At 48.3% G+C, this 12,812-nt stretch overlaps 1 protein-coding gene across 1 annotated transcript in view; it reads left to right on the top strand.

Annotated features, from left to right (window-relative positions):
- The window catches only part of WBP2 (WW domain binding protein 2), a 57,331-nt gene that overhangs the window by 18,512 nt on the left and 26,007 nt on the right, over positions 1-12,812 (top strand). Inside the window, exons 2-5 of the mRNA XM_075349604.1 lie at positions 1,115-1,223; positions 2,271-2,406; positions 3,505-3,597; positions 3,944-4,075. Of these exons, the coding sequence (XP_075205719.1) occupies positions 1,115-1,223; positions 2,271-2,406; positions 3,505-3,597; positions 3,944-4,075 (470 nt within the window). The remainder of the gene's footprint in view (positions 1-1,114; positions 1,224-2,270; positions 2,407-3,504; positions 3,598-3,943; positions 4,076-12,812) is intronic.

Genomic DNA, 12,812 nt, shown 5'->3' with positions numbered 1-12,812 from the left:
TGTGATAGCTGCCGTAGCGAATATTATCACTACGGCAGCTTCACATGCACTTAACTGCCCTGCGACGTCGCTCTGGCCGGCGACCCGCCTCCTTCCTAAGGGGGCGGGTCGTGTGGCGTCACAGCGACGTCACACGGCAGGCGGCCAATAGAAGCGGAGGGGCGGAGATGAGCGGGACGTAAACATCACGCCCACCTCTTCCCTTCCGCATTGCAGACGGGACGCAGGTAGGAGATGTTCCTCGCTCCTGCGACTTCATACACAGCGATGTGTGCTGCCGCAGTGCTGCCGCAGAAACTAAGAACAACCTCGTACCGTCGCTGCAGCCAAAATAGTGAAAATGACCGACGCTACACCGATCATACGATACCGACGCTTTTGCGCTCGGTAATCGTAGTTAAAACGATTTACACACTACGATGTCGAGAGCGACGCCGGAAGTGCGTTACTTTCTATTTGACCCCACCAACATCGCACCTGCGATGTCGTAGTGTGCAAAGGGCCCCTTAGTGCTGTGTTGAGAATCTGTTTTTCCCCCTGAAAATGTATGAATAACTTGACAACAGAGTGTTACTAGCTGGGGGTATGTCCATATTGTGTTTGATATTGTCCAATTAACGCTGACAAAGTGTAGGGACTCATGACTTTGGCATATTAAATGGTGACACCCAGACTTTAACTTATTCTGGATAAATAACAGAGAAATAGTGACAACAGAGCTATGAGGAAAGCTTCTCCAGAATAGTTTTTTTTTATATATATACTAAATCTGAGTAATCAGACGTGCCGGGTGTGATGACCAGTCCTCTTTTAGGATGGGCTACATATTAGCTTTGCGTGTGGCCAAAGTTCACAGTATCCCTGATAATGTAGTGTACCAAGGTGTAGGTGAATGTGGTCACGCTTGTTGCATAAAGTCCAGCCGCTTTGTATTTCCGGAAACAAATATGACCAGTTTCGTTTTTATGCAATGTATCATTGCGATCTTTGTCGCACAAGTGTAAAGCAAAACTGAAGCATAAAATATTCCGATTTTGAACACCTAAATACAGTCCAACTCCTGATTTATTTAGATATTTTTTTTCCAATAATTTGTTCACTCTTTTTCTTCCAGTGTCCTGATGTCTTATGAACATGTGGAGCTGGCATTCACAGACATGGAGAATACTCCTGACTTTTTTCGTGGGACCAAAAAGGGAAGAGTAATGCTGACACCCTACAGAGTAAGTGGTTATTGTTCAGTGTCAGATCTCTGTGGCAGTTCATGCATCACAGTGCCTAAGGTAATGCAGGACTACAGGCCTATTCCATAAAGTGAGGAAAGGTATTGCATATCCACAGAATAAACCACAACTTTCCGATTGCTGGGGGTCCTACCACTGAGACCTCCACCAATTCCAAGAAGGTGGTTCTGGAATGCTTGTTTGAATGGAGCACCATCACTTCATTCATTGTCTGTGTCACTAGGAGTTTTGCAGAAAACTTACCAATTGTCATGGTGGCATCAGACACTATTCACATTACAGATCCTGACACTTCACCCTATGGTTTCTCCAGTGCTTCTGAGCTACACAGGCAGGTTCGGTTCTTGACCAGCTGTGGGCTCAATCATAATGAGGCTAGCAAGAGTTAACCTCTGCTAGCCTGCTTGTTACTTCTGGGATTACATGTTGTTAGAAGCCTATCACATTGGCTCCCTTCCTATTTAAGATGATGGAATCTATTCTCTCATGCCAACTATAGCATATTGCTGTTGATTGTATTGCTTTGTGCTTGGAGTTGTTGTGGAGTTCTCCCGTTGTCTTGGTGTTTCCTTCCTGCTCTTATTTTCCTCCTAAGCTCTTATTGTCTTATACCTCTGTGTGAGTTTGCAGAGAGAGAGTTTTGATTTCTACTTTTTGTCTTTTTCTGTTCGCTTAATCACTCCTGCTTCGGCCTTTCCCTGGGATTTAGGGGAGCGGGTATAAGATCAGGGCTGGTCAGGAGTAGAGCCAGGAAGGTGGCTCAGACATCGTCACCTTCAGAGGTAACTCTGAGATCAGGGATAGCGAGAGTCCCCCTAGCCTCAGGCCTAGTCTAGTAGCCCCGGTCCTTTGCTTTCTACTTAAGTTCCGTGAGACTATGACACCTCCGGTAATAGCACAGTACCACTTTGTTAATGTGGTATATTTGTTGTAATATTTTCTGAATGTTCTCGAACATTTGTGTATTTCTAAACAAACAGTAAAGAACTTCAGCCTGTAGATATAAAGTTACCGTTAAACTTGTAGGTGATATTTTCGAGCAAAGGAAGGGACCCAATGCAGTCATTCATGATGCCGTTCTATCTGATGAAAGATTGTGAAATCAAGCAGCCTGTTTTTGGAGCCAACTTTATTAAGGGCGCAGTAAGAGCAGAGCCTGGAGGTAAGATGCAGATGGTAACTGATTTGTTTTTTTTGTTTGGCATGTAAACACATTAACAGAGCATTGTAACCTCCCCCAATGCCCTTAGAAGATAATTTGCATGTTAGGCTGCTTGCTTACATGCGTCATGATCGTTTTTTTGCTGTAAAAGAAAAACAAAGAAACACGCATGTGTTATTTTGCAGGACCCTGCCACTTGAAGTTTATGGGCGGGCATTGAAGTCATGTGATCAGGAGTGAGGGAAACTGAACGTGAGACTGGGAGCCGGCATCTGACAGCTGCAGACGCTGGTAACCAAGGTAAACATCGGGTAACTAAGCGAAGTGCTTTGCTTGGATACCCGATATTTACCTTGGTTACGAGCGTCCGTAGCTGCTAGGAGCCGGGTTGCCTGCTCCCTGCACACGTAATCAAAGTAAACATCGGGTAACTAAGCAAAGCGCTTTACTTGGTTACCCAATATTTACCTTGGTTACGAGCGTCCACCGCTCTCAGGCGGCGGAGAGAGAGAGGAGAGGGAGGGGGGGGAGAGAGGGAGGGAGGGGGGAGAGAGGGAGGGGGGGGGAAAGAGGTGGGGAGGAGAGAGAGGGAGGGGGGGGAGAGAGACTGATCACGCCAGGCTGGTTTCTGGGCATGCTCCGTAGAGCAAGCAGGATCCTGTCTATCAGCATGCCAGCGTTCACATGCGTTTGCGTGCTGTTTAGTCAGGATCCAGTGAAAAACAGTATTTGGACGCAGCTCAAAAACGCTACAAGTAGCGTGTTTGAAAAAAGTTAAAAAACTGCAAGCCGCTGGATCCTCACTATAACGCACGCAAACGCAGGTGAACGCATGTTGACGCGAGTCCATTGCAAATGCATTGAAATGAAAACGCATTTGCATTGGATCCATTTTTGCGTTAAAAAAACGTAGTGTGAAAGCAGCCTTACTTTCATTCTCGATTTCTCAGCATGGTCCATCAGATTACTCCAAGACCACTATAATGTTTCTTGTTCCACGACCTTCACCTCTGTAGCATTTTGCCACACCAGAGCTGTGTAATATAACTCACAGGCAGCTGTACTGGTGACTGAGGTTCTTTTGTGCTTCATTTATAGGAGGCTGGGAAGGCTCCGCCACATTCAAACTCATTTTTCCTGCCGGGGGAGCTATTGAGTTTGGCCAGCAGATGCTACAAATGGCCTCACAAGGTAGGTGACACACACCTAGAAAATGAATGCGTTAATAACGTGAAAAAATATAGAAAAGTTCATGGGGTCTGAATACTTTTTCAAGCCGCTGTATATTTCTATGTAAAAATCCAACAGAATGACATAGGCATCAGATTTTGTAGGATTCATCAACTAACATTGATGATAAGTACCAGACTGCCTCTCGGTGTTTGCAGCTAGAGCGGAATGAAGAGGCACAGTGGATTTCAGTCTCTCTAGTTCTCTTCTATTCCCATGAGATTGTACCAGCAGAGGTGTCTGGATTGAGAATATACTAGTAAGTATGGCACCCTAATCTTTTTTTTTTTTTTTTAATTCTATTTAGCTTCAAGAGGAGGACCACCAGCTGATTCATTTCCACCATATATGCCTAATGGAGGCTATGCATATCCTCCACCTGCAGCTAACGGAATCTATCCTCCTCCCTCTGGTTATCCATTCCCTCCGCCTCCTACAGGTAACATTTATTACTTGTTACACAATTTGTTTAAAAACAGTAGATTTAGTTTAGTTATCACGGATAGCCCCTTTAACACTAGAAGTCCCAGAGAGGGGTCATTTAACATTTCTACCATTGGAACCCTATGGAGCTCGAAATTCCTGGGACTTCTAGTGTTAAATTTGATGGTCTTTATCTTTTGTAAATAGAGTTTTCTGGGACTTTTGATTATTGGTGAGTATAAGATCAGGGTGATCATTGATCAAGCACTGGCTATGCAGACCCTGTGCTATACTTTCAGGTGTGACTTTTTCGGCAGAATCAAAGTAATGAGGTTGTATCGTGAAAACAACCCCTTTTTTATTTTCTGTACAAGGACAATAAATAGAACAGATAAATTCTACTTTTAAAAAAAATCCAAGAAATGACACTTTAAAGGGAACCTGTCACCAGTTTTTTGCCCTATAAGCTGCGTCAACCACCAGTGGGCTCTTATATACAGTATTCTAACATGCTGTATATAAGAGCCCAGGCCGCTGTGTAGAACATAAAAAAACACTTTATAATACTTACCTAAACTGGTCCCTGCAGTGGATGGGCATCTTCGTCCTCCTGTGCCGGCGCCTCCTGTTTCGGCCATGTTTGTTTTCCTTCTGAAGCCTGTGTGCATGACGTGTCTACGTCATACACACTTGCCGGTCCTGCACATGCGCACTACAATACTTTAATCTGCCCTGCCACCGCAGCGACCGATTTAGGTGAGTATTATAAAGTGGGTTTTTTTTATGTTCTACACAGCGGTCTGGGCTCTTATATGCAGCTTGTTAGAATGCTGTATATAAGAGCCCACTAGTGGTGGCTGCAGCTTATAGGCCCCAAATCTGGTGACAAGTTCCCTTTTAATAATCATTCCCAGTTGCAGCAATTAGTGCAAACGGAGCTGGTCACACTATAAACATAAACTATACAACACTGTATTGTAATGCACAAACCGTGAACCTAGTTTAGAAGATCCAGCAATCAAGTTGGCTCACTTCCTGATATTCCTAAAGTCCAAACAAGTTAGTTTTTCATTTGCTGCACTTCTCATATGGAAACAAATTCAGCTTTGCCTTCTCATCTTCCTAAGGAAAATGTAGCAAGCACATGTCAAAAGAAGAACAAAGCTTCTTTCTGCAAGATATGTATTCTACTTACAAAAAGGTGTTAAAAATAGCTTTAAGATCAGACCCAAGTCTGACTCAAGTTTCACCAACTTCTGCTTCATCTGGGGCATGGCTAACTAATCGCCCTTTGTACCATTTATACAAATCATCTCCATCCAACACAAATGAATAATTAATTAAAACATAGATATAAAAAAACCTCTTAATTTTGTATTTCTCTTACATTACCACTGTTTTAACACATATTGCCAAAAAATGAAACTAATCTAAACTCTTGGATAAGGTGGCAGTAATATAAAACTAACAAGCTGAAAACAGATGATCATGGTCACACATAATGAATTTATTCCTATGGCAAAATGTTTTTTCTTCATCGTTCCTTATGGGAGACCCAGACATTGGGTGTATAGCTTCTGCCTCCGGAGGACACACAAAGTACTACACTAAAAAGTGTAGCTCCTCCCTCCGAGCATATACACCCCCTGGATAACCAAATCTAGCCAGTTCAATGCTTTGTGTTCAGGAGGCACACATCCACACATGCATTCTCATATGATTTCTAATTTTAAAGAGTTGGAAGAAAAGCGGGTCCAAGCTGGACTCCCGGCATGTCCCTTCTCACCCCACTGTGTCGGCGGTGTTGTTAAGGTTGATTTCAAGGCTGGAGCCTTTCATGCCGCGCTCCTTCACCATCCCTCGGGCTTTGGCTTGAAATGGGAGCCAGCACGGTTCTCACTGCTTTGCAGGAGACCGGTCTCCATCCGCAGCCCTTTCAGGACCCTGCCGGACGGAGCACTCATCCCTCAGGGACCTGGCCCTGCGTCTCATAAGCTAAGTATTGAGACGTTTTTGAGGGGTCCCTTGTACATTTATTGTGGGGAGAGTGTGTTATTTAACTTTGCTGTGATTTCCGGCCGGTTCTCTGGTTTTCACCTGAGAACCGCGCCGAGGGTGCCTGCTCGTCGGCCGCATGGAAAAATTTAGGCCCCGGCTTCGGCTGCGGCCTACTTTCGTTTTCACTGCCCCTGCATGTCAGTCATGCAGAGGGACAGTGCGGCGCCGCCCACCGGCCGTTCAGCCCAGGGGAGGACACTCCTATCTGAGGAGATGTTTCCCTCCCCTGGATATCTCCTTGGCCCTCCGGTTCCCGCTCTTGGACTAGGCCCCGCCCCCCCTCCTCCCTCCGGCGCCATTTTATCAGCGTTCTCACACTGATTGGCGCTGGCTGCTGCATCTCTGCAACCTGTCTGGGGGTCTGAGCTGTGGAATCCGGAGGGCACACAAAACGGTCTGGTAAGCCACAACCTCTGGTTGTGGACTTTATTATACACTCTCTGGGGGTCATTCTGAAGGAGTGTGTTCTTTACTGCAGAGCCTCCACCTCAGCAGCATGTCTCACACTAGGAGCAAGGCTGCAAGGCTGTACTCAATATGCACTGCATGTAAGCTCGTACTGCCTGAACCGAGCAGATATCCACATTGTGATGCCTGCTCTAATATGGTGGTGCCTCAGCCTGGAGTCTCCCCAGTGGTCCCTCCGGCTGCTCCGGCCCCGGTGGCTGAACCCCCGGCTTGGGTAGAATCGTTTTCTAAGGCTATCTCCCAGTCCTTTGCCGACTCCATGGGACAGCTGTCCCGGACTTTGCTGAGCATGCATCAGCCCCCTTCTCAGGGCGCCTCTGCTGCTCCGGCTCGCTCTGCAGAGCTCACAGAGGATTCTTCATCTGCTTCCAGACCCCGTCCTCCTAAAAGGAGATGCAGGGTCCCCTCTCCTTCCTCGTCCCGCGGCTCCGATTCACGAGCCGACTCGCAGGACGAGGAGGATGTCTTTACTGGGGGCTTGGACGCTACCTCCATGTGCTCCATTGATCTGACCGAGGGTGATGCGGATGTTAGTGATTTAATTGCGTCCATTAATTCTGTACTGGACCTCAATCCGCCAGTATCAGAGGAGCAACCCTCTCTGGCAGAAAAGCACCAGTTTACCTTGCCTAAGAGAACAAGGAGTGTGTTCTTTAACCACTCCAGTTTTCAAGCCACTGTGTCCAAGCCCAGAGCCTGTCCTGACAAACGCTTCCCAAAGCGTGGTTCTGATGACCGTTTTCCTTTTCCACCAGAGGTGGTCAAGGAGTGGGCTCTCTCACCAAAAGTAGACCCTCCGGTGTCTAGACTCTCAGCCCGGACAGTTGTATCTGTAGCTGATGGCACCTCCCTTAAGGATCCCACTGACCGCCAGGTTGACCTCCTGGCCAAGTCTGTCTATGAGGCGGCAGGGGCCTCGTTCTCTCCATCCTTTGCAGCAGTGTGGGCTCTCAAAGCCATCTCTGCTTCCCTAGAGGAGATGCATTCCCTCACTAGGGACTCTATGCCTGAATTGGTTGCCCTAACTTCCCAGGCTTCAGCCTTTTAAGCCTACGCCATGTCTGCCATGCTGGAGGCTTCTCACCGCACTGCGGTGGCCTCCGCTAATTCCCTCGCTATCCGCAGGATTTTGTGGCTGCGAGAGTGGAAGGCAGATGCTTCTTCAAAGAAGTACCTTGCTGGGCTCCCATTTGCCGGGTCCAGGCTGTTCGGTGAACAACTGGATGAAATTATTAAGGAGGCTACTGGCGGGAAGAGAACTTCCTTGCCACAGACTAAACCCAGGAAACCTGTCCAGGGCAGGACCCAGTCAAGGTTTCGTTCCTTTCGTTCCTCTAACTGGGCGGCCTCTGGGCGGCCTCGTCCACTAACTCAGCCAAGGACCAGAAGCCCACCTGGCGCAAGAAGCCGCGTCCACAAAGGTCCGCAGGAGCTGCTGCCACCAAGGCAGCCTCCTCTTGACTATCTGGCCGAGCCAGCAACGTCCTTGGTCGGTGGCAGGCTCTCCCACTTTGGCGACGTGTGGTTTCAACACGTCTCCGATCAGTGGGTGCGGGATATCATCTCCCACGGCTACAGGATAGAATTCTCTTCCAGCCCGCCAAACAGATTCTTTCTGTCAACTCCCTCCTGCTCCAAGGCCGCCGCCTTCTCTCAGGCCGTGGCATCCTTGCAGGCCAACGTAGTAATTGTACCGGTTCCCGCCAGGGAACGGTTCAGAGGTTTTTACTCAAATCTCTTCCTAGTCCCCAAAAAGGACGGTTCCTTCCGGCCCATCCTGGATCTCAAGCTTCTCAACAAGCATGTTCAGGTGCGGCATTTTCGCATGGAGTCTCTGCGATCAGTCATTGCCTCAATGACCCAAGGAGATTTCCTGGCATCCCTCGACATCAGAGATGCCTATCTGCATGTGCCAATTGCAGTTTCACACCAGCGTTGGCTACGTTTTGCAATCGGAGAGGAACATTTCCAATTCGTGGCTCTCCCCTTCGGGTTAGCCATGGCCCCTCGAGTATTTACCAAGGTCATGGCAGCAGTGGTTGCGGTTCTGCACCTCCAGGGGTTGGCAGTGATTCCTTACCTGGACGACCTTCTTGTCAAGGCTTCATCCAGTGCAGACTGTCAGCGGAGTGTCTCGCTCACTCTCGCCACGCTTGTTCAATTCGGGTGGCTTGTCAATCTGCCCAAGTCCACTCTGACCCCGACCCAAAAACTTACGTACCTAGGGATGCAATTCGAGACTCTGCCGGCACTTGTGAAGCTGCCCTTAGTCAAACAGCAGTCCCTCCATCTGGCGGTGCGCTCTCTGTTGAGGCCCCGCCGTCATTCCATCAAGCACCTCATGCAGGTGCTGGGTCAGATGGTGGCGTCCATGGAAGCGGTTCCCTTTGCCCAGTTCCATCTGCGTCCTCTGCAGCTGGACATTCTCCGCTGTTGGGACAAGCGGACTTCTTCCTTGCACAGGTTGGTGGCTCTGTCGCCACAGACCAGGAGCTCTCTTCAGTGGTGGCTTCGGCCCCTCTCTCTGTCTCAGGGACGCTCCTTCCTGATCCCGTCCTGGGTGATTCTCACCACGGATGCCAGTCTATCCGGCTGGGGAGCAGTATTTCTCCACCACCAAGCACAGGGCACTTGGACTCCGTCCGAATCAGCCCTCTCGATCAATGTGCTGGAAATCAGAGCTGTGCTCCTAGCTCTCGTAGCCTTTCACCACCTGTTGGCGGGCAAGCACATTCGAGTCCAGTCAGACAACGCGACAGCAGTTGCCTACATCAATCACCAGGGCGGGACTCGCAGCCGCCTGGAAATGTTGGAGGTTCAACGCATCCTTCAGTGGACGGAGGACTCCAAGTCCACCATATCCGCAGTCCACATCCCAGGCGTGGAAAACTGGGAGGCAGATTATCTCAGCCGTCAAACCGTGGACAGCGGTGAGTGGGCTCTGCATCCGGCAGTGTTCCGGTCGATTTGCCGCAAGTGGGGCACTCCGGAAGTGGATCTAATGGCATCCCGGCACAACAACAAGGTCCCGGTTTACGTGGCTCGCTCCCACGATCCCCAAGCCTTTGCAGCGGACGCACTGGTTCAGGATTGGTCCCAGTTCCGTCTGTCTTACGTGTTTCCCCCTCTAGCTCTCTTGCCCAGAGTCCTGCGCAAGATCAGAATGGAGGGCCGTCGGGTCATACTCATTGCTCCAGACTGGCCCAGGCGAGCTTGGTACCCAGACCTGCTCCGTCTGTCCGTAGAGGTGCCGTGGCATCTCCCGGACCGCCCAGACCTTCTCTCTCAAGGTCCGTTTTCCCGCCAGAATTCTGCGGCTCTCAGATTGACGGCGTGGCTCTTGAGTCCTGGATCTTGACGGCTTCCGGCATTCCTCCCGAAGTCATCTCCACTATGACTCAGGCTCGGAAGTCTTCCTCGGCCAAGATTTACCACAGGACTTGGAGAATTTTCCTGTCCTGGTGTCGTTCTTCCGGGCATGCCCCTTGGCCTTTTTCCTTACCGACCATCCTGTCCTTTCTGCAGTCCGGTCTGCAGCTAGGACTGTCCCTCAATTCCCTTAAGGGACAGGTCTCGGCGCTGTCAGTGTTGTTCCAGCGGCGTATCGCCCGACTGGCCCAGGTGCGCACCTTCATGCAGGGCGCATCTCACATCATTCCACCTTACCGGCGGCCTTTGGATCCCTGGGACCTTAATCTGGTCCTCACGGCCTTACAGAAACCCCCCTTTGAGCCTCTTAGGGAGGTTTCTTTGTTTCGACTTTCACAAAAGGTCGTTTTGATGGTGGCCATAACTTCTCTCAGGAGAGTCTCTGATTTGGCTGCGCTCTCTTCGGAGTCACCTTTTTTGGTTTTTCACCAAGACAAGGTGGTTCTCCGTCCGACTCCGGACTTTCTCCCTAAGGTGGTGTCTCCTTTCCACCTTAACCAGGACATTTCATTGCCTTCCTTTTGTCCGGCTCCTGTGCATCGCTTTGAGAAAGCGTTGCATACTTTAGATCTGGTGCGGGCGCTCCGGATCTATGTGTCACGCACGGCTGTTCTTAGGCGGTGCACCTCTCTTTTTGTGCTGACCACAGGTCAGCGCAAGGGTCTCTCGGCTTCTAAACCGACCCTGGCTCGTTGGATTAGGTCGGCCATATCCGATGCCTACCAGTGCTCTCAGGTGCCTCCCCCGCCGGGGATCAAGGCGCATTCGACCAGAGCTGTCGGTGCCTCTTGGGCTTTCAGGCACCAGGCTACGGCTCAGCAGGTCTGTCAGGCTGCCACTTGGTCTAGTCTGCACACCTTTTCGAAGCACTATCAAGTGCATGCTCATGCTTCGGCAGATGCGAGCTTGGGCAGACGCATCCTTCAGGCGGCTGTCGCCCATTTGTGAAGTTAGGTTTTGCCTACTTCTCAGTTTTCTGTTTATTTCCCACCCATGGACTGCTTTGAGACGTCCCAATGTCTGGGTCTCCCATAAGGAACGATGAAGAAAAAGAGAATTTTGTTTACTTACCGTAAATTCTTTTTCTTATAGTTCCGACATGGGAGACCCAGCACCCTCCCTGTTGCCTGTTGGCAGTTTTCTTGTTCCGTGTGTTTTCACCGGCTGTTGTTGTAGACAGAGGTTCCGGTTGTTCCGGGTCTTGCTCTGTCTCTACTTTGTAGGTGGATGTCCTCCTTCAGCTTTTGCACTAAACTGGCTAGATTTGGTTATCCAGGGGGTGTATATGCTCGGAGGGAGGAGCTACACTTTTTAGTGTAGTACTTTGTGTGTCCTCCGGAGGCAGAAGCTATACACCCAATGTCTGGGTCTCCCATGTCGGAACTATAAGAAAAAGAATTTACGGTAAGTAAACAAAATTCTCTTTATTTATATATATATATATATATATATATATATATATATATAATGTATGTGTGTGTGTATATAGATTTTTTGCTTTCTTGGCCTTTTTTCAGAGAATATGAATGATAATATGGGCGGCACGGTGGCTCAGTGGTTAGCACTGCAGTCTTGCAGCGCTGGGGTCCTGGGTTCAAATCCCACCAAGGACACCATCTGCAAGGAGTTTGTATGTTCTCCCCGTGTTTGCATTGGTTTCCTCTGGGTACTCTGGTTTCCTCCCACTCTCCAAAAACATACTAATGGGAACCTAGATTGTGAGCCCCAATGGGAACAGTGATGCACTGTAGAATTAATAGCGCTATATAAATGAATAAATATTATTATTATTATTATCATCATCATTTATCATTATAACAAACTTTTTTTTCCACTCATGGTTAGTGGTTAGGTAAAGCCATTTATTGTCAAGCTACTGTGTTTTCTCTTTTTAAATCATAATGACAACCAAAAACATCCAAATGACCCTGCTCAAAAGTTCACATACCCCAGTTCTTAATACCGTGTATTGCCCTCTCTAACATTAATGACAGCTTGAAGTCTTTTGTGGTAGCTGTGGATGAGGCTCTTTATTTTCTCAGGTGGTAAAGCTGTCCATTCTTCTTGGCAAAAAGCCTCCAGTTCCTGTAAATTCCTGGGCTTTCCTGCATGAACTGCGCTATTGAGTTCTCTCAAGAGTGGTTCAATGATATTGAGGTCAGGAGACTGAGATGGCCACTCCAGAACCTTCACTTTGTTATGCTGTAGCCAATGACAGGTTGACTTGGCCTTGTATTTTCTATTGGACAATGAGAAAGCTGAAATTGTTTCGCTATGAAAAGTGCAGCAAATTAAATAATAACCTGTTTGGAATTTAGGAAAAATGTATTACTGGACCTTCTAAGCCAAGTTCCTCATTTGTGCAATTAAGCTATTGTGCGTGTCATTAGAATATTTTAATAGCATTTTCAGATAATCTCAAAAAAAAATTGACCTGTCACCATAGATGCAGCCATATCAAGAAGGAAATATGACCCATGCAGGTGCATGCATTTACTTCATTTTTAGAGCACCATTCCAGATTTTATTTTATTTTTTCAGCGCTGAAGTGGTGCTTTAATTCTAAGTCCCCGGTCTTATACTCACCCTTTGGCATCTTCACCTATTTTCAACGTTGCTATGGTCCCACAGCCCATCTTGTGACCATAACTTATGACTGACATGAAGTCACACATTACGTCAGAAGCTCTCAATACAAGCCCAAGAGAGCCAAAACTAGGCTCTGATAGGCTTATATTGAGTTGTGACCTATGGCTCGTTCCATAAAACACCGAAGCAGCCAGTAAGTCACCAAGTGG

This window comes from Anomaloglossus baeobatrachus, chromosome 5 (assembly GCF_048569485.1).
Source record: "Anomaloglossus baeobatrachus isolate aAnoBae1 chromosome 5, aAnoBae1.hap1, whole genome shotgun sequence".
Lineage (NCBI taxonomy): Eukaryota > Metazoa > Chordata > Amphibia > Anura > Aromobatidae > Anomaloglossus > Anomaloglossus baeobatrachus.
This window is presented reverse-complemented; position numbering and strand designations above follow the sequence as displayed.